Raw genomic sequence first — 22568 nt, 5'->3', positions numbered from 1 at the left:
GTGGGTATAGACAGAGGAGGCACAGACTTCCTTTCAACTTGAGCAGAAGTTTCTATCAACATTTGGTACATATAGTATCCAAGGTACATGCTGAGATATTTATCAGATGTTGTCAATGTAAACAAACTCATGAGGAGATGAAGTAAAGACCTTGCCCCAATGCACAGTAATGGAAAGATGCCTTTTTTTCCTGTGTGATTCAGAAGAACTGATGAGCCGTAAAGCCATTGTACCCTCTCCTTGCTGTCAGGGTGAGCAAATTCAAACTGCCTTTCCCCCCCCTTTCCAGAACTGACTTTGCTTTCTTGCTTCTTGATCTGTTTTGCACCCTGCCTTGATAAGAGCAGCTACAGGAAGTGAGTAGAAAGCAAGAGATGCTTCTGCTTGGCCAGATTCTGAGCAATGTCAGGTTTTTCTCTGGCCCAGAATAGTTTTGGGGCAAGCTTGCAACATTTCCTGAAAGTGGTGGTGGTGTGTCAGCTGTGATGTGTGGATATCATACTCCCATCAGACTGCTGATAGTTTTATTAACATGTTATTTCTCATCAGCTTCATCAAGAGTGGCTGTGTTTATGTATAGGAAGACTGCCATGCTAAAAACAGTAAAGGCCAGGGAAAAGTAGGGTGTTAATGAAGAGCTTTGGCCCCACTTTGAGCAGAAGGATAAAGAGGATAAGAAGGAAATTTCCAAGCATTGGAAGTTTCGCTACTAGTGAAATGCCACAAAGGAAGCTATTGTTCAACAAACTGTATCTTTCATTCATCTGGTAACTCTCTAATAAATGCAAGATGTTGAAGGGAAAGGAGCCAAATATTAGTGTGGTCCTAAGAGAGCAAGCAAATAATGGAGCTACTTAAATTTCTCATTCTTCTTTTGTGATTACACTCAATGTACACAGATGTTATTTCTGTATAGATTCTGTATAGATAGTTTTGTGAGTATTGTTAAAACTTTTCAGTAATGTTTATAATATAATGATTTTTTTTTAAGGAATTTGTGGATTTTTTAAATTTAAGCCCAGCAGGCTGTCAATTATTGCAGAGTGTAAGGAAACATTAATGTAGTGGAGGGCTGCTGCATTATCAGGGTGGTCTTACCAGGTCAGCTCTATGGGCAAGGTGGCAGCTTTGAGCTGCACCCAGAAGTGTGATGACAGTGACAGTAACTTCCCTGTCACCCAGGCCTGGCGTGGTTTGCACTGAGTTTTAGGACTTTGGTCATTGAAGATGTGGGGTTCCAAACATGAGATCTGCTCTCTCTCAGCTTCAGCCGATGTGGGGCAGAAATGGTTCTCTGTGCACAGAGGTCTCTGGTGTTTAGGTTGACTTGGTTTTGGGAAAATGGTTTCCATGCTAAATATTCCTGTGTTGGACCTGTGGAAAGAAAAGAATGTGGCTTTGAACAGATTCATAATCCAGTGAGTTGAAAGTTGCTTAACCTTGCCTAATGCTCTCCATCTGAACCCTACAGCTGCTTGCAGAACGTGGATCTCAATAGCTTGTGAAGGGCTTGTATGGGGGAGGGAAACAAATGAGCTTTCTCCATGCATGGCTATATTATATCAATCCAGATTTTCTTGGAAAACTTCTATCCAAGTGTGTTCCCTGAGACCACATCTGCTGCCTGCCATGCACTGTGAGAAAACCAGGTTTTATGAGATGAAGGCAGTCCTGAATGCAGGCTCTGGTGCTGCCACGTGTGTCAACTTGCTGTTCAGCAGATCTTCTCTTCAAGTCTCTTCTTGAGGTTATGTTGCTGTTTGTCCAGGAGCCTAGCAAAATAAACAGCTCCTTGGAATACACTCAGAGAGATTTTTGTGGCTGAAAGAGTGGCAAATTGATGCATGGCAGTTGTGCATCTTTGATTCTTGTTCTGAGGATAAGGCTGCAGGAGAAGAAGTGGTGGCCTGGACACAAACTCAGAGAGCCCTTGCATCAGACTGGACTCACATGGAGGTGACAGCAATTTAAAAGCACAGGCAGCTATTCCTGCTGAAGGAAGGTAAAGTAAGTCAGTGGATGTAGTGTTTATGTGATGTGAGGAATGAGTCACAGCTATAGTGCCTGTACTGCTACTTAAAATCTACTTGTTCTTCCACAAATAGACCTCCGGGTGGTGAAAAAATAGAGGAGATATTTGGAAAATGCTGGTACACTAGCACTGGGCAGAGTGATACCTAACCTCCTCCATCTGTTTCTCCCTGTAGCACTATTCTTTAGGAGAAACACTAAAATTCTGCAGCTTTTTGTGACATGCAATGCGTTTAAATCAGGATTAAATCCCACTGAAGTCAGCGGTGTTACACTGATGCAAAAGCTGGTGTGAGGTAAGTCAGGAATCCTTTGTGATTTTTATTGCATCAGGCATATGAAGTGTAGCTGGTGGCTGGCTGAAGAGAAGGACAACATCTTGTGTGTCAGGATGGCTGTATTTTTGTCAGAAGGGAGCTAGTGCTGCCAACCAAGCTGTGCCATGCTCAGGGTGAATAAACAGGAATGCTGTACATGCAAAGCAATGTTTTCCAATCTGTGTGTGCTAGACTGAGCATAATGCAATTTTTAGTGTATGTGAGAGGTAGGACCCAGGCTGGAGGCCCAACATAAGAACTGGTTGGCTACTTGACCTGGCAGGCCCTGTGCTGCTGCTGGAGCAGCAAACCCAGCATGGCATCTCCTCAGAACAGGGCTCCTCTCCAGAAACTCATTCCGTAACCCCAGCGGTGCAATGGGAAGTTTCCAGAGGTGAGCTGTGTTTGGTCAGCTGTGTTTTGAGTTGTGCAGGCACATCAGTGGTGGCATCTAGTGTTTGGTGAGCGCATAATAAATGGTTTCAACAAAATTCTCCCCGTGGAAGGTGGTGTTGCCTGACTTTCATTAAAGAGTTACCAGTGTGTGAGTTCAAAATCTGAATCTGGCTGTTGTTTCACTTTCCCTGTAGTCTTAAATCAAAAAGGAGCTTCTGAGGAACGTGAGAACAAACCTTATTCTCCATATTCCTATTTATTTTAATACTAGTGGAAGGCAGAAATATATGTAACATCTTCATCAAGTGTTGGGTTATTTTGATTAAGGCTTATTTCTGCTCAGAATCAATATATTTGCAATTTATTCAGTGCTGCTGGGGAGCTTGTGTCAAGGGCAGTGAAAGATGATCAAATTATTCTCTCAGTGTATCTTTAGACTTAGAAATCAGCTTTTTGTGAGCTCCTAACTGTTTGAAGTTAGCTGTATTTGACTGCACAGATGAGCAGCTGATCTTTTGGACAGTGGTAAATCTTCCTTGGGATTTAGAAACTTCAAACAAAGTGCCATACAAGGTGCTTTTAGAAGCACATAATTAATCACTATAGCAGCTGCCTGCTCTGTACAGCCAGAACGCAAACTGTCCATTGTTGCCAAGCCATTTGACTGTGTGATGCCCCATTATTTCTAATTTAAAGGTCTAAGAACAGTAATTCGATTGTCTCAAACATCTCTTAATGCCTTAACAATGAAAAAAGACCTGTATATTTCCTTCTGGAACATCACTGACTGCAGTCGTGAGTCATTTTTGTGTCTCAGCAATGGTGATAAGGAGGCAAACGATACCTTACGGGTGTTTGCAGCACATCTACAATCACCAGCAATATTTTTGGGCTGTATTTTTAGCATTAGGGCTCTTTTTGCAGGAGGAATGAAGCTACATGCCATTACAGTTTCCCCTTATACAATGAAAAATTACATTCCTACTTGTCTCAGAATAACACAGAATTTCATTTAATTGAATATAGGATTTTCATGGTCAAGGGGCTTGAAAATAAAATGCAGCATGATTTCTAGTCTACAACCAGTATCCCAGGAATCTGCTGAGGTCTGTTTTCGTGGGATGTGTGTTGTCATTGGTTGTTTTATTCTCATCTTTCGCTGGGGCTGTCATTTCTCAGGAAAATAAGGGTACTTGCACATTCATAAATGAATTTTGTTTAGTTTTCAGGAAAGGAGAGTGATGTCTGCAGTTCTGCCTTTGTGGATGTGTAAGGTAAAGGAACAGCACAGGACTGTTGGCATTGTAGATGTCATTCCCTACTCCCATAATTTAATGATAAGCTGTAAGGGATTGTGTATAGGGAGGAAACTTATAGCACTGTTTTCATGTTTTAAATATTTCTTTTTGAGTTTTTTGTATGATAAAAATTACATTTAGTTTTCCTCTAGAAATAAAAATACACACAGAGGTGATGTGACAAAGAGAAAAACTTCCAATAGTGTGCGGTAGCACAGAACAACCTGCTCTACAGTTTGTGTCAAGATTTCCATCATAAATCTAATTTTCAGAATTGTTACCAGCTATAAAAGTGCTTCAGACTGAAACTTGGCAAGGTGTTTCTCTGCCCAAGAATAAACTGTCATCTTTTTCAACTGAAGTGTATGTGGATTCTTAATTTCTAGGATTTTATAAGCACTTCCAGAGTATTAGTTGCTGTAATACTAGTGGGAATATTGAAGTGATTTTTCTGGCAGAAGAATGCAATGCGCGTGTGCAAAATACTGATGATTTAATATGCAATGAGATATGCTGTAATATCTCTTAAGTTAAACCACACTTTGTGGTAAAAGGGACTGTAATGCTTATCATACCAAGTGAGTGAGTTGTTCAGGGAGATGTCATAGGGGAAGGCACCGAGCAGGCTTTGCTGCAGAACTTTGCCAGCATGTGCTAATCTTGACTTACATTATTGTATCTGCTCCTTTGTTGGGCTGATCTGTGAGTGACTTGGGTTTGTGCTGCAGTGCAGTGAATCACATGGTGATGTTCGTATGAATGTAGAGTAGGATTAGACCAAAAACCCCATTATCTGGCCAGTCCTCAGGAGGTATAATGTGACAGGTCTCCTGCCTTGACTGGAACTACTTGCCACCTAGAGGAGTGCAAGAATGATTTATGTCAGAGGCTTTTTGTTGGAGAGCTTCCAAAGAAAGCAGTGGGAATGGTGTGGATTGCTATCTTCTGTGTCATTAAAAATAATCTGGGGAACTGATCGCTTCCTTACCCTGTCCATGGATTGTAGTGCCTCAGTCAGTGGTTTGAGTGTATAATATTTGCCATATGCATTTTGAAATGTGTTAACTGTGGAACTTCTTAAACATTATTTTTTCTTCACTTTTGAAAATGGTATGGTTAAAGGAGATAGGATTTTTCTGACTTTATTATTCCTTTTTTGGTTTTGGGTCACAGCAGACTTGATGTCAAGTCCTGCCCAACCACTGGCTGGTCTCCAGATCTGGCCAGTGTTAATGGGGAGAGAATTTATTTACACAGCGTTTTTCCTTCATCCTGGAGTTGTACTTTGCAAGAAGTGCCACTCAAGCCACATACTCACAGAACTGTGAAACAAAAGCTTCAACTTCTTTTTGTATTCATTTATGTCACAATCTCTCATTGAGCTAAAGGGATATTTTGGAAATATACCCAGTTGAATGCCCAAATGCAATGTCAGTTCCAAAAGCTTGTGCTCACAGGAGTCTGTGTGAGTCCTTCCTTGACTATCGAGTTTGGGTCAGGGTCTAGCTAGGGAGAAGAGAGTCATCTTTTTAAAAGAAAATAATTGTGTGTTACATGTTACCTTTATTTATTATGCACAGGTATTATTTAGGTGTCTTTCTAATCACGTTACTGGTGAAAACTGTATTACTGTAATCATATTGCAGATTCCATGTAACTGTTGGTGTTCCTGTTCAGGACAGTGTTAGTCCTGTGACTGAGATAGTGCCTGCTGTTAACCTCTAATTCTTTCTCTCCTCTGCCCCTGTTTTAGAGGCCTTTGAGTCTTTGCTTCGCTTTGCTGAAAACCGCACAAGCTCCCTGTTTGAGACAGCTTACAGACCCATGGCAAAAGAAGCAGCAGAGCCTGTTAAGGAGCTTTTTACAGACATCTCTCTCTACATTCTGGGCGCAGAGACTACAGTGGAAAGTGCAGTATTGCGGTTCTTTGACAGTCTCTTTCCTCTGGTGTATAGTCGGCTAATAAACCCAGGAATTACAGATCTATCAGAGGACTATACAGAGTGTCTGCGTCTCACAAGGCAAGACATAAATCCTTTTGGACACTATTCTAAAAACATGGTTACAGAGCTGTCAAAATCTCTTTGGGCCAGTCGGATGCTCAGCCAGGCCCTGAGCCTGGGCATTGAAGTGATAAATACTACTGAACACGCGGCTCTGACGAAGGAGTGCAGCAGAGCCCTGGTGAAGATGCAGTACTGCCCACACTGCCAGGGCCTGACGCTCATCAGACCCTGCGTCGGCTACTGTCTGAATGTAATGAGGGGCTGCCTGGCCAGCGTGTCAGAGCTGGATGCACAATGGAGGGAGTACATCTCCACGCTGGAATATCTCACTAATGAAATGGCTGCCTCGCATGATCTGGAAATTGCACTGTCGGGAATGTGGAACTCCATCAATGAAGCCATCCTGCACGCACAGCTCAATGGGCCGCAGCTCTCCGCCACAGTAAGTGCTCTCTAATTATTTGCTACTCCCATTTATCAGTTTCCTTATTTGGTGGATAAACATTTAAACGAGTTGGTGTTGTCTTTGCGTCAATTTTTAGTCTTCAACTAGATCTTTGTTTAATAGTACATGAGAACATTACAGGCAATTATCATGGGGTTCAGTAGGGTCTTCTCTGAAATGAGAGGGTTGGGGGGGAGTTTGTTTCTTGAGAAGCAACACTGTAAAGCATAGAGCTCTGCCTTGGCTGCACAGTTTTCTAAGCAAAAATTTGGTGTCTGTTATACTTGAAAACGAGTAAGTGTTTCCCTGGCATGTGGGGACATTCTTCAGGAATTGCTCTAAGGGTCTAGAAAAGCAAGTTTCTAAATAAAAGCAAAGAAATTAACTTTCACAGTTTTACAGTCCCTTTACTTTTGTGTTGACTGAGACATCAGGAAGGTAGTACAGGTCTATAATAAGTACACCCATCCTACAGAGGCTGGGAAAAGAGCATGAAAAAATTCAAACTTATTTGACAGCCTTTATGTAAGTAAAGGATAAAAATGCACTTAAAGCAGATCCAGTTTTGTAAGTGGTGTAGATAAAAGAAGAAAGAACTAGGATGGTAGAACTGTCACATAATAATTGCAGCATATGATGGGCAGGTGTTCTCTCAAGGTGTTGAAGATTAGACCAGAAATGACTGAAATGACTAATGATGCAGCTGACTACATCTAGTATGAAGTTCAACACAACTGTCAATGGAAAAAAAAATGTAGCAGTGCGGCCTTAAGCAGGGTAAAGACTAATCTTAGAAATGCAGACGGGTTTGCCTGTCTTGGAAATAAAGGAATTTTTGCAGAGAACAAATAAGAAGAAAATGCACAAATAGAAAAATGTAATTACTATGCAGAACTCTGGTCATCATTTTCACATAAGAGAAAAAACAGTCTAGAGGGTCTACAGAAAGAAGCTGTGGCAGAGGGTATTCTAAACTAGGGAAGTGTTTTTATAGGGGAAAAATGCTTGTGTGCTTGCAACCTTCCAAGATCCCTAATATTGCAACTGTCTGCTGTAGAACACTTGACTGAGCCCAGAGATTTATGATCAGTACAATATGTAGATTATAAAAAAACCCCACCACTTCCAGTAATCTGATAAAATTTCACTGGATATTGCTCTGTTTATGTTGCTTCAGTTGTCCTTTCCTTTTCATGAATGACACTCATGTCTGCTGGTTTATCTGACATCCAGGGATAAATACAAAAAATTTCTAAGAAAAGATTTTTCCAGGTTCTTGAATAATGCACAGCAGGCATTGGAGCCTGCTTGCATTGCAGGTCTTCATGGTGATAATGTCTAGTAGTGTCACCATGTATCTGTTAGGGCAGTGTAAAACTTAGAACATGTAATGAACAGTGTTCAGGCATCTGCCCTTATTTTCACTCATAAGTTGTTTTTATATGAGTCTAGAGAGGAACTAAAAATCAGAGTACATTATTACTGTATGTTGATTTTTATGACTATAGATGGATATCTCATATCATTCCACAGCTTCATTGCTGATTACACAGGAGTAATTAGGAATCAAGTTCAGCTTTCTGACTACTAGCAGCAAAAGTGGTCTGACATATTTGTTGTGATATCTGATTCTAAAGCATAACTCTGCATTGCATTTGTCAGCCTCATAGTTCACATGCACTTGTTTAGCTTACTGAGGGGTAAAATTCATAATCCAGGTGAATATTGGATAATGGTGGATGAACTCAACGAGTGTATTGCTTTCAGGTGACTTGGAAGTAGAATTCTCTCTGAAGCATCTTTCAGGCTCAGGATTCTCTTTAATGATGATTCAATTAATTTTATTTGGGACTTTTTCCATTCCCTAGCAGTATGTTTAAACATTTTCCTTCTTTCATTCAGAATGAATTCAGAATGCGCTGTTGTGTTTGAAACTTCATTAATTCTTTTTTCCCCAAAATTATCTTTTATCTTGTCTCACTGGTGAAATCTCCATGAGCAAAATGTGTGTTGTTTTAGGGACTGCTCAGTAGGATGGCAAAGATGTTTTCTGTTTTACGATAAAAACTGTGCCAGTGTGCGTTACCCTCAGCCCTTTCAATTGTCAGCAGGGTAAGATTGTATTTGGAAGATAGAGCATGTTTCACTATTTGAACAAGCATTAATCTGATACTGATTTAAAGTTTTCCTGATTAGTTACAGAGGATAAACATTATTTAGAAAATTGAGCCTAATTAAGCTGTATTTCCCTCTCTGAAGAAACGGAAAAGAGTTGAGTCCTCAGCTTCAGGATATCCGGCTGGAGATGGCTTCTCAGAATCCAGGCTTGGACTCTCAGTGTCACTGGGGCCATTTGATTTGTATTTCCTGTTTGTTTCACTTATAGGATTATTTTTTTTCCCCTAGAAAAGATAATTTCTCTTTTCCCTTCAAAAATATGTGGAGATCTTTCTCGATCCATGCAGTGTGCTCTTCAGCTTCTGCAAAAGCGGAGATGTTTAACTTACATACAGTTTCCATTACAAATGCTGTAATTGGTTTCATTCAATTATAAATAATCTATGGAAAACTCATCCAGGAAAGCAGAGCACTCTTAGTAATTTTCATTTATCCTGAGGCAGCCTAATTAATGTACCTGCCCTTTTAGGAAACATTTTACATTTTTAATAGACAGTATGGCTAAAAATTAGGGTTCTTTTTTTGTCTTGCTTCCTGCCTGGATGATAATGAATAATGGAAAGTTAGATTATGTTTTCTTTAAAATGGAGAAGAGGTGAAACAAACCAATAAAGCACTTAGGGTACTTTGCTCAAATGAGGTGCAGTCAATTGATATTAAATTTAAAAATAAAAATCCTATTTGTATGAAGAGTGCATAACTTCAGGAGACTGGCCTCTGCTGATCTCGTCCATTACAGCCAGGAGAATTGCCTGATTTGCTGGGATAGCATGTGTGAAAGGTCACCTTTAAGATATTGGTAATCTCTCCTCAGATTTCTGTGGAATGTGCTGTGCCATTTGTTCAATGATGCTGGCTGGTCTCCAGCTTACTTAACCTAATGTGGGCCAGTCCCGCTCTGCAGCATCAGCAATCGCTGTCATCACTGCTTTCTGCTTGGGCTGCTCAGTCGTATTGTCTTATTGGTAGATGCCCTTCCTTATCATTTTGAGACTTTTTCTCTTGCTTTTTCTTTTTGTGCCTTTGTGTGGTCTCATTTTTCATGTGCTCAGTCTACCATCTTGCTGTACAAACTCCATGCATCCTTCTGGATTCTATTTTTAAATTTTACTTTCTATTCAAAGTGAAAGTAAAATACCCTTAACTAAAAATGCGAGGAAGAGGAGAGGCAGTTCTGCAGTGGATGTGGCCACTGGCACTTCAGGCAGGTGGATCACCGGGCAGAGTAACAAATGCTGTCTGTGCCCACACTCCCAGGTCCCAGTGAGGTGTTCTAGTTGCTTGTGTAGGGCCTAGTGAGGGCTTGGCTTTCAGCCCATCTCGAGAGGGACAGGGGTCATGTATGGGGACAGATACGGGAAATGGAGGTAGGGAAGATTTCTGTTGGATCAGGAATGGTTGGAATCTGACCAGTCTCACTAACTATAGGTCTGCACCTCCAGTAATACATGGCACATATCCCAGTACTTTCAGTTTTGGGCTTCAGTGAGGCTTGGTCATCTTTCTCCCACAGTGGCACTGCTTCCTGCTCTGGATCCAGCAGGCACCAACGATCTATGGGATGGGTTTCCTGCTGGACAGGTGGGCACTCATGAGTCAGTGCCCTGCTCATATTTCCTTTAGCTTTGACAGTTCATGGTTACACAGAGATTCACCTCTCCTATCTGTGGAACAGAATATACATCAGAGGAGTGTTCTGAGGTTTGATAGCAAAAGGATGATTCTTTCACTTCCTAGATTATCTAAGCATCTGAGATGCATTTGCTCACACAGGTGAGCTCTGACCCTGCGTCCTCTCTGGCACTGGGGACTTGTTCCTTGTCCCACAGTGTGCTCGGTGCTGTGCAGGTGGCTGACGGGGATTGTGTGTATTGCTGTGCTTGGGTGGTGCTTCAGCAGCCAGCTGTGGGAGCTGCCAGCCCTGGGATTGGGTGCTGTTATCCATGTCTTAATCCCAAGGGCAGTGAGGCCATTGGCAAATACCTCTGTGTGTTGGGGTTCCATTTGTCAAGGGTAAAGCAGAGACAAGATTTTCAAAGAAACAACATTTTATGGTCTGAATTTCCCATCAGCTGAATAGAACTTGAACACTTAATTACTCTTTCTTTTAAACACACTTCCCAGGTATTGCCACAACTTCTGCTCCTCATGTGGCTTCTTGTGGAACTTGCCTGCCCTCCCACATGGTGGAAAATGCAAAGGGATGTGTATTAGCAGAAATATTTAGGATGTGGGAAGGTGTGTGTTTCTCTCTGTTCTTGCTGCAAGAAGTTCATAAGCATAAAGTACTTACCTTGTTACTAATGTTATAGTGGCTGAAAAAGCATTAAATGAAGAGAATGTAAAAAGCCACAGACCTGATATTTTTAGAATGGCCAACTGTTATACAAGAGCAAAGTCCAACATATTGTGTTTCATGATTATAGGAGTAATAAAAGCAAAAGCTAATAAAAGGCTTAATAGGGATTATAAAACCAAGATATGATCAGAGATTAAGCATTAGGAGAAAGCAGAAAGATATGCCTTGAGGCAGTTAATTTCTTGGAGACAACCTTACAAGTTAATGTGATAAGAGTGATGTAAAAATGCGATAGAAGAATAAACTTTGAGAAGAGGAGCAGATAGAGGCAGGAGAAATACAAGAAGGGAGGGGTGTTTAAGATGCAAGATGCTTGGATTTGTAGGAGTGTCAGGAAATAGTGATTGTGAGAGAAAAAATCTGATGAAAATCAGTGACAGTCTTTCCATCGATTGTGAAGACATGGAAGAGAAGGATGGATAATACTGAGAAGAGATCCACTAAATACCATTTGTATTTTAAAGGGAACTGGTTTAAGGTTATAATGAAAGAGACTCTCTGATGCCTGTTTTTGGCAGATCATCTGAGTATTGTTTCTTAAAAATCTGTGTGGTTCAGAAGAAATGCAAGAAAGGCTTGGGAAGGTGAAAGCTTGTTGCAGGGACTGTTGACCTTGCTGACAAAGAAAACACAGACAAAGGAGTGGGGCTTTCCATGCCTGTCCAACCATTTCTGCCGTGATTCTTTGCAATGAGGGATGTCATCCATCAGTCTCCTCCCATCAGTGGTTTTAGAAATTTGGTTCCTGTTGCAAAGCAGGTAGTCAGAAAATGCCCAACAATCCCACTGCCTTATAAATTTTCCTCCCTGAAGGCATTTTTAAATGCATTTCTCTCATTGTTTGATACGTCACTGTTAATGTTTTGATTCAGAAATTGCTCTTGCTGACCCTTGTAGGGTGCTTTGCACTGGCTAAAGTGGTTCTTTTACAGATGAATTCAGGGAAGGCCTGTAGGCACAGAGATACCTGAGCCACTTAACCTGAAGGTGGAGAATGCTGGGAGAGCTGGAGAGCTGGGAAGCAATGAGGAGAAGTCTAAGACAGGAACAGAAGCACTGAGAGAATGTCTAATATTTGATTCTTGCAGTAATTTTATTAAATAGTTGTATTCTGGTGTCATATCTTGAAAAACAAATGGAGGAGGTTCTGTGATTTGTTCAGTAATGTTCAACAAAAAGTCAGGGATAGAGGTGTAGAAAGAAATGAGGATTATTTTTAATTTTTGGCCATTCTTAGTACAGTACTCAAACAGCACCTCATTTTTAGAGGTAGATTTTAGTGTTCTTTGCAGGCACATATGATGCAGCCTCTGCACATACCTTCAGCCAACTGGATGTTGCTGCAAGGATTTGTTTAATATTGCATTTAACCAGAACAGATGATCTCTGCTAGAAAGCAGCATATAATACCTTTGGATTGAACAAGCAAACTGCATAGATATTTTCTAGGTTCAGTTTAAAGATGGAAGGGGGCATCTACCTGTGAAAGAGCATACTTGGTGTGTCCTGGAATGCCTTTGTTACTGTGGTGGGCTTGAGCCAGAATTTACAGGGGAGGGGCCTTTTGGGGAAAACAAATATGAAATTCTTACTGTAAGTTTTCTGATAAAAATTCAGCAGTGGATGGAAGGCTTACAGAAAATAATTTAGGTGGTCTTAAATTATTAGTAATGGAGAAGGAAAAAAAATACTGAAAAATAAAAAACTATGGATCTGTTAAAATGGTCACCTTTAGGTAAATAACAGCTTAGAGAAGAGAATGCCAAATTTGCAGCAGCAGGAGATTGATGTGCAATAACTCTACAAATTTGAAGAGGAAATGGCAGTAGTGTGAACAAAATAACTTTGTGCTGAGTGACTTCACAGCAACAAAGAGTTTCTGCCAGTCAGTAATGAACTGCTTGATTAATGACATTGAATGGTATCATAAAACACTCCCGGAGACTTTGGAGAACACTCAGAACTGAACTCAGGTGCTTCTGTCCTGCAAGTTTTCCAATTCAAATGATTGATACCAGCTGTCAATAAGTATAAAAACTGTAGTTAGCAGAGATTAAAGCAATATATTCAATTCCTTGCGGTTAGATTGCTGAAAATAACTGTAAAAATGGACAGGGAAAGTTACATTTGTGAAATATTTACACTGGAAATGCTATTTTAAATGACATTTTGCTTTTTCTAAGTGCTTAGCAGCAAACCTCCTCTGAAAACAGAAACTGGAGGAAACTTCAGCTCCGATGAGGTTTCTGTCTAAGATCTCAGAGCAGCCCTGTTGAAGCTGGTCTGATGTAGCAGCAGAGGTGATGCTGAGTGACACAGTCACTCACGTTGAAGGCATGTCCTTGTACATTTTGTTCTTGGGAACCGAAGTTACATGAATGTACATAAGGTTCAAATCCCTTGGGAATCCAGGGACAGAAGGAGACCTTTTAGGAACGGGGTGAATTGCACTGAAGGCACACCTTCTAACGTAATGACCCATTTCTGTGTGAAAGGTAAAAGAATGGCTTTCACAGGGGTGTAAAACATGTAAAAATAGGTCTACATTAAAATTTTAGTTTATTTCTCTTGGGCTTTATACTCATTAAGATGCTGCTCTCATGGTCAGTCAGGAGTGAATTTTTAAAAAGGAGAAGTGGAGCTATGTATCTGAAATCAACTGAATTTCATGGAGTATGAGCATCTAATTCTTGTAGTCAGCTTTATAAATCTTACCACGTGCTATTTGCTTGACTTAAAAGCATTTTGACACTTGAGTACTGTAGAAGTATTTCTGGAAATAATCATCTAAATTGTTTAATGTATTTGCCTCATTTCCATCTGTTACAAAAGTCCTCTGGAGAATTAGAGCTCATGTAGTCTTGAACAGCTCTTCAAGGGGATCCAAGGAGCTTTCTGGCCCTTGTTGGTTGATGACAGTTCTCCTCCATGCAGGTGTTTGATACCTCAGAGTAGCCTGATTTCCTGACGTTAAGGATCATCTCATCTGCAGCGATGAAACTGCTTGAAATTTAGTATTTATGTCAATACGAAGTAAGTTAAATTGAAATACATATTTCCAAAAATCTAAATTATTATCAGTTGGAGCAGGAATAAAAACCATCACATCATTACAATTGAGTTGGCCTGAGATGTTTACTGGGTATTATCCAGCTGTCATGTTGTTTGACTAAACATGTATGTAAGAAGTTGATTTTACAGAAATTGTATGGCTTTAAGTTTGCTTTTGCAGAAGCGATGATTTATTTGGATGTCTCTTCGTACCCAAAGGCCATCACAAGTCCCATCTTGCCTGCTGACTTGCTGATACTGCTTAACCACACTGTTAACAAGTCATAAATCTGTAGTGAGATAAAAAGCTCTTTTCTGCCTGACGGAGCAGTATTCAAGTTCTACTTCTCATTCCCTGGATCTTGTATTTTGTGTAAACATGTGACCTAAAGGGTTTATGTTAAACATGGATATCAATGGAATTGATGGATATACCTTTTTACCTGCTTTTGATCCAGGACCAGTTTGGATTGTGATTAACCATTTGTGGTTAATTACTGTGATTAAGGTTTTGGGAATGACAGTGACTTGGGGCTGCTGCCTTTTGACAAAGGCTTCTATCTTTGAGATACAATCAAGCTATAGTTGTTTGGTCTAATCTTACTGCTAAACCATTTGTGGAAAATGTGTCAGGTATTTGTATATGTTCGTGTGGTCCTAGAAATGCTGTCAAGTGTTTTCAGGAGATGTGCATGCAGATTGGTTCAAAACAGATGATATTCCACATGATGAAGGTGTTTCTGCTGTGTTACCCAGGCCTATCCTAATGTATGATATAGGGCCAGCAAGTTACCCAAATGTGGAGAGTAAGGATAGCAGGTTAAATATAAACCCAAGAAACAGTAACCTGCTTTCAGAGAAAGAGGCCTAAACAGTGTTGTAAAAAATGAATTTTAAAAAAAATCATTCCCTTTGCATTATGGCTACCATCTGCATTTAGGGAAAATAACTCAGGTGTGATAGATTTCTGAAAGGTAGATTTTATTACTTCATTGTTGTTTTCTTTAATGTTAAAAACAGTGATACCTCATTGATGTTAATTCTAAAAACATGCCTAGAAGGGCATGGTTGATGAAGCAGGTGTTTTTGGCCAGGGCAGGGGTGTTAAGCCTCTCCCCCTCTGAGGTTCAGTGCTATGAAGACTAACACGAGTGTTCACAAGCACATAAGCACATGTGCACATGTTGACATAGGCAGCCCAGTGCTTTTCTTCATGCCTTCAAATGAAACTACATCTGTTTTAGGGTGTGGATAACCAACTTAGTTCTAAAAGTTTAGTTCATGTAGCAGGTATTTTTATTTAGTAAGAATGAGCTTGTTATTTCTGCTGTTGATTTGAGTTTAGTTTTTCTCAGAAGGCTGTTATTGGCAGGATATAGGCCACTTTTTCTCAAAACAGCTGCTTGGCTTCATTTTGTTTGTCAAACTGAGGCTCTGGAATTCTTCAGCACCTTAGAATTCCTGGAGGATTACATCCTGGGAGCTCTAACACCAAGTGTAATTAAAATAATAATGAAAAGTAAACACCAAAGTTGTAACCCGTGTAAAATACAGTGAGAATGATGCTCATTTTCACCCCGAAGTTGAAAATGCTGAAGTATATCCTCAGTTACAGTGTCTGTGTCCTATTTGACTTTGGCTCAACGCTGTGTAAGTAGGAGGATGTGCCCATGGCAGGATATGAGCTACAGAGTACAAGGCCTGTCAAAGCCATAATGATAAAGCTGCAAGAGAACACAGCCATAATTTCCCAAACCCAGGGCTGTCACTGAGCACTCTCTGTCTTTCTTGGAATACGATTCTGGTGTCAGCGCTTCACCATTATTAGAGTTGAAAGATGAAGGACATCAATATGGTAAAAGTCCAGGATTTTGCTTGAAGCAAAGCAATGAATGGTTGGGATAATATTTATGAAAATGATGATGCTCAAGATCACAGATGATGTGTGCTTAGTGTTTCAGCAAGTTGCGTACACTTTATTAATCGTTTCCACTTCTTTCTTTTTTATTCTATGCACTTATTGTAAGTCTCCCCAGATTGCGGAAGTTGTCTGCTGAAATCGAGTGTTTTCTATTGCAAAATCCATTTAAACTACAAAAGAGAAATTAGATATGCAGGTTTTTTTTATGAACCTGACTTTCTGTATTGTGGTTTGTTAAATATGATGGATTTTGTAGCTGCAATGCTTTAGAATTTTGGCACTTGTGTTTGTTGTGGTTAATTTTTGGTCTTATAAATTAACAAGGCATCAAACAACGAAGTTGGAGTGTTGCTGGGTTAGGTCCAGTCCCTGGTAAAAAATGCAGCTCCAGCATATTGGCAGCTCTGCTGCTTGTTATTCATTGTAAGGCATCTGGCTATGGGAGTGTTAGATGTTTGACAGCATTGAATAGATTCCAGTCAGCCATACAAACTACCTCCAGTGAAGTGGAAAGGACCATAAAATTGTTTTAGCAACAGCTAATTCTCCTGAGTCTTTTAAGGCTTTTTTCCCCTTATTTTTTCTTTAACCATTTCCTTGCCAGTAGAGGATTTGCCAATTTAAGCAGTAAATGCTCTCAGATTGATTTTATTTTTTAAGATTAGTTAGGAGAGCTCTTCACTGATTTTGCACTTAGCATTTTGAGGAAAAAATAACATCCAAAATATATATTGTACCTTTCTTTGAATATAAAACCTGAACTATAAAGAGACTTACAGCACTGTTTTATTTTCTATAAATAAATTCCAGTTTTGTTTTTATCAACAAAGCATTTGGATGCTAATCTCTTGATTTGTAGGTATTTTGTTTGATGTCCCTGTTCACCTTTTATATGCTGCAGTGCCACGCAAGCTTAGTGCTGCAGGGTGCTTTTACAAACAGCTCGAGGACTTGTCTTTCAATGTCCAGCTGAAGATGTGTGTTAAATGCTATCTTTCCTTTGAATTCCTTTGAATTTTTTTTTTCTCCTAAGTAGCTTAGTCGGTGGATTCAGTGTATGAAAGAACATAAAAATGTGTCCATTACCTGTCAAATATTTTATAAGAGCTAGTTACTTCATAATGTGCTATAGTTCAGTCATGAACTGTAGTCATGTCCGAGAGACACAGTAACAGTAGCTTTGGAGTAAGCTTTTGGTATACCAGAGGAAGATGGAGAATGAGGAGCTCCTCATTCTCCTCATTACGGCTTCATTGAAGGGACTTACAGGCACTTGGGTGAAATGTTAAGTTTATCCTTTTGTCTTAGTGCAAGTCTTCAACCTGCTGACAGTAGATGGGCAGTGAGATTAGAGTGAAAAGCTGGTGGCCTCTCTTGTCACCTGCTGCCCCAAAAGAGGCTGCATCTTGCCAAGACCTCTGTCTTGTACACTGGGAAAAATTACATATTTCGTCCAACTGAGTACCGACTTCCCTTTTCCTCTCCTGTTTCCCAGTAATTATTCAGTTAGGTTAATGTTACCTGGAAAAATTGAGAAAAAATTGTCATTACCAGCATTTGTAGCCGGGAGATTTAAACTACAGGGAGGACTGTTCCCTACTCAGACCAGCTGAGACCAGCTGCCCTGCGAGGCCTAATCAGCTGATCAGGGGGTCCAGCCAAGGTCATTGCCAGGAGATTTAAACTGCTCCAGGGAGCACAAGCAACCAAGAGTGGGCAAACAGGGATGTGGCATGGCAGTTCACACAGGAAGGGCACAGCCACGCTCCCAGCTCTCTCTGGTGGGTTATGAGGTACGTGTGTGGCTGTGGGTATTTTTAGTTGTTTTTTTTTTTCCCCCTGTAACTCCACTAGACCCAGCCAGTGGTTTCCAAAGGAGTGAAAGCTGTTGCTGCTGCTGTCAGGGGGAGTGTGCTAACCCAGGCAGAACCCCCAGGAAGGACACAGCTGTCCAGATCACTGGCTGCTCAGAGTGTCTGAGCCTGGAGTCAGTACCAGAGGACAGTGCGAGAGACGCCTGCATATGATGCGAGCAGGTTGGATGATTTGCTGTGCTTAATGGCAGAGCTCAAGGAAGAAGTGGAGAGGCTAAAGAAGAATTAGGGAGAGTGAAAGGGAAATACACTGGTGTGTACTTTTGACCCCAAAAGAAGTCCAGCAGGAGATGGTGAAGCCCTGCCCCTCCTGCCATCAGGCAGATGGAGCAAACCAAGTAGATGGGGGGGAATGGAAACAGATCCCTGACTGAAGAGGTAAAAGAATCCCCTCCCGACCCCCATCACCTCCTGTGGTTCCCTTAAAGAACAGGTATGAGGCCGTGGACCCAGAGAGTCAGGCAGAGGGTAGTCAAGAAGAGGATCTGTCTGGAGGGTCTCCTCCATCTACTAGATGGATTGAAACCACAGCTATAAAGAAAAAAAGAGGGGTAGTTGTAGTAGGGGACTCCCTTCTGAGGGGAGCTGAAGGCCCTGTATGCCAACCGGACCCATCCCACAGGGAGGTCTTCTGCCTTCCCAGGGCCTGGGTGAGGGATATTAGTAGGAGGCTCCCTGAGCTAATCCAGCCCTCTGGTTATTATGCACTGCTGGTGGTCCAGGCTGGCAGTGATGACATTAATGAAAGAGGTACCAGACTAATTAAAAAGGACTTCAAGGCACTGGGTCGATCAGTTAATGGGACAGGAGCACAGGTGGTGTTCGCCTCAGTTCTTGCAGTAGAAGGGATGAATGAGGAGAGGAGTAGGAAAACCTGTCTTATCAATAGGTGGCTAAAGGATTGGTGCCACTGGTGGAATTTTGGTGGTTTTGACCATGGGGCAAATTCTATGGTACCCAGCCTGCTGGAGTCAGATGGGCTTCATTTATCTAGCAAGGGCAGAAGGACTCTAGCCCATAAGTTGTCAGGGCTGATCAGAAGGACTTTAAACTAGGTTTGAACGGAGAAGGGGTTGAAATCAGGGTTGAAACCAGGCTCTCTAGAGATGAGCTTAAGGGTGGAAAGCCTGAGTTAGAAGTGAATTGAGCAGCCCAGCTGAAGTGCGTGTACACCAATGCACGTAGTCTGGGTAACAAACAAGGAGCTGGAAGTCATGGTGCAGCAGGAAAGCTATGACATGGTCGCCATCATGGATATGTGGTGGGATGACTCGCATGACTGGAGTGCTACCATGGGTGCCTACAAGCTCTTCAGAAGGGACAGGCAAGGTAGGAGAGGTGGAGAGGTGGCTCTATATGTTAGAGAGTCTCTTGACTCTGTAGAACTTGAAGTCAGTAACAATAAGGTTGAGTGCCTGTGGTTCAGAATCAGGGAGAAGGCCAACAAGGCTGACATCCTGGTGGGAGTCTGTTACAGACCACCCAACCAGGGTGATGAGGGTGATGACTTTTTCTACAAGTACCTGGCGGATGTCTCAAAATTGCCAGCCCTTGTTCCTGTGGGCAACTTTAACCTGCCAGATATCTGTTGGGAACTCAACACAGCAGAGAAGAGGCAGTTTAGGAGATTCCTAGAGTGTAGAGAGGATAATTTCCTGCTCCAGCTGGTAAATGAGCCTACCAGGGAGGGGGCCCTGCTAGACCTTCTGTTCACAAACAGAGAGGGGCTGGTGGGAGATGTGGTGGTCAGAGGCGATCTGGGGCACAGTGACTATGAGTTTTCAATACTCAGGGATGCAAAGAGGGCCATCAATAAAACTTCTACCCTGGACTTCCACAGGGCAGATTTCGGCCTACTCAGAAGCTCTGCTAGGGGAGGTTTAGGTTGGATACTAGGAAGAAAGTTTTTATAGAGAGAGTAATCAGACATTGGAATGGGCTGCCTGGGGAGGTGGTGGATTCACCGTCCCTGGAGGTTTTTAAGATGAGACTGGATGTGGCACTTAGTGCCATGGTCTAGTAACCACGGCGGTGAAAGATCAAGGGTTGGACTTGATGATCTCGGAGGTCTTTTACAACCTGGTTGATTCTATGATTTGATCTTACAGTAAAAATACCAGCTATGCTAGGAAGCCATTGGGCAGGAGCATCAGCACATGGTGTTTGACTGGATCAGGGCTTGAATGATCAGGTTGCGTGGTGAAATGTAGAGCACAGCTTGGAAACAGGATCTTGGTGACTCATGGTGCGTGTGCCGTTCTTCTGTGGTAGATGAGGTGAAAGGCCCTGGTGATTTTATTGTTATTCTTTAGGCTTTTGTTAATTGTAATGAAGCTTTACTTATTTATTTTCTTCTATTCCATCTACGCAAAATCTTCACTGATTTTTTTTCTCTAGTCTTCCTATGTCTGTATGAACCAGAGAATTCAATGCAGTCTGTAAGGAGAAATGGAACTATAAATCCTAGTTATTGAACTTTTTGTGCCTGTGTTTATAGGATATGATCTGCCTTTTCCTTTAAAGACTTGAAGCCTAGAGAGAGAGCTGTGGGCCTTTTAAGGCTGCACACCTTGTGTGCAGAGCCAAAGGCTTCCTGCAGCCACAGGACCAAGCAGAGCAAACAGGCATCTGCCCTGACTAGCAGATCTCCTTTCTCTTAAGGGGATTCTGCTCAGAGTAAAATTTGTCATTTATATAGAAAGAAAAACACACAAATTTGTTGTCTGTGATCTCAAGCAATGTCTCAGCTACCTCAAGTGTTGGCTTATGTCACTAACTGGAGATGCCATAAAATACCTGATTTGTCAAGTTGGGACAGGGCCTGGGCATTTTGACAGTTGTGTTACATCTGAGCAGTCACTGGGACAACTTCCAAAGCTTATTTTTTACAATGCGAAGATCCTCTGTCCTCCTTATCCATAGTGTGTATTGGTGCCTCTAGTATCTGTTTCTTTGCAAACCTGCTCTATTCTACACTATCTCCTGTGGTCGTTTTCTGGGAGATCAAACAGTTTTAATCCTCTCTAATAAAACTGTGTTGCTTTTATTACAAACCCATAGCTCATGTGCTTGTGAGCCATGGCAACATGTGAATCCTCATTTTCCCAGAGATGGACCTTGTTGTTGCAGAGTTCCCTAGAAGGCTTTTACTACTGGAAATATTAATAAGGAGTGGAGGATACAGGAAAAAGAAGAAAATATAGTTATTTCTAAGCTGTGTGTATCAAGTTTGCTTTGTTCTGTATGCTCAGAGTGGAATCAAGAGTGCAGTCTGAAAGATGAGCACAGGGCCCTTGTGTGTTGGACACACAGAAGGCAATAGGAAATTGGATGTACGGGAATAGGATTGAGGAGCAGACGTCTATCTGGATAGTAAAAGGAGATTGAGGTATTTCTGTCCATTGCTCTGTGGCCTTACAGAAGGATAACTGTTTGCTCACATGGTGCCACAGTAGAAGTATTCAAAGATGTGCTCATACTTGTTTAAAAGGTCCATTGGCTCTTTTCAAGGAGACACCTATACTTTGTCCCTTGTTTTCTTTTTTTGTCAATACTTCTTGTTAAAAATTTCACTTAGTGAGATGGTTTGTTTTGACTCACTGCTATACTTGATATATGGAGTTTACCCTTAGTTGCCATTCCCAATATGCTCATTATATTGTTTTACGTGCTTTTCCACCCTTTTCCCCCTAATCTAGTGTGACACTGCTGCCTTCTGTGGAGGCAAAAGGAAGTAATCCTCTTGTACTCTGTGTGAGCCCTGGCTGTCACACCTATATGTGGCACTAGAGCAGGGACTTGCAGAGCTTGATGGATTTTTACCTTTTCATTTTTACCTACCAAAAGTTGGAACTCTTCTGCCAACAGCAGAATGGACAACACAAACATTTCTGATCAAGCCACAAAGAACAGGCCTTGGGGATGGCCGGAACTGTCTGGAACCGGCTGTATTTGGCACAGGGCAGCCCCTGCTCTCAGAGAGACCCCCGTCGCACCCCAACTCCCCTCACAGAGACACCCCCCCAGCTCCCCCCTCCTCTCACAGAGACCCTCCTCACACCCTCCACTCTCCTAGAGACCCCCTCCTCACACCCTTCCCTCACAGAGACACTCCCACCACCCTCCTCCCCTCACAGAGATCCCTCATGGCCTCTCATCCCCTCACCCCCTCACAGAGACCCTACATGGCTCCTTCTCCCCTCATGGAGACCCCCCATTGCCCCTCGTCCCCTTACAGAGACACCTCCACCACCCTTCTCCCCTCACAGAGACCCCCCATGGCCCCTTCTCCCCTCACAGAGACACCCCCCGCCCACTGCCAGCTCTGGGCACCAACACCTGACGTGGGCAGGAACGTGGAGGAAAAGAGCTCAGACTGAAGAAGTTAAATGAGGTAAATTCTCAGGAATAGCATACTGTGTCTGGGCAAAGCCCTGATTTCTGGCAGAAATTCATCATTTACATTTCTGAATTGATGGGCGTTGGCAGAAGGGGAAAGGGGCATGTCCAGAGAACTGAAACAGTGATTTTGAGGTAATGGAGAAAAATACGACACTATTCACGGTTAAGGTGGGACAAGTGGTGGCTTGGAGAGAGTCTGATTTGTATGGGAAAAAATAAAAAAGAGGAAAAAAAAAGGGCTAACCCAATAGAAGGAGTTGTGGAAGAATATGAAGGCAAAGCAATGGAAAA

The 22568-nt window shown here is 41.8% G+C and overlaps 1 protein-coding gene across 5 annotated transcripts in view; it reads left to right on the top strand.

Moving 5' to 3' along the window:
- Positions 1 to 22568, top strand: part of LOC135419954 (glypican-5-like) — a 363117-nt gene that overhangs the window by 70592 nt on the left and 269957 nt on the right. For all 5 annotated transcript variants that reach the window (XM_064666980.1, XM_064666978.1, XM_064666977.1 and 2 more), the window contains exon 3: positions 5796 to 6490. In XM_064666980.1, the coding sequence (XP_064523050.1) occupies positions 5796 to 6490 (695 nt within the window). The remainder of the gene's footprint in view (positions 1 to 5795; positions 6491 to 22568) is intronic.

This window comes from Pseudopipra pipra, chromosome 10 (genome assembly GCF_036250125.1).
Source record: "Pseudopipra pipra isolate bDixPip1 chromosome 10, bDixPip1.hap1, whole genome shotgun sequence".
NCBI lineage: Eukaryota > Metazoa > Chordata > Aves > Passeriformes > Pipridae > Pseudopipra > Pseudopipra pipra.
This window is presented reverse-complemented; position numbering and strand designations above follow the sequence as displayed.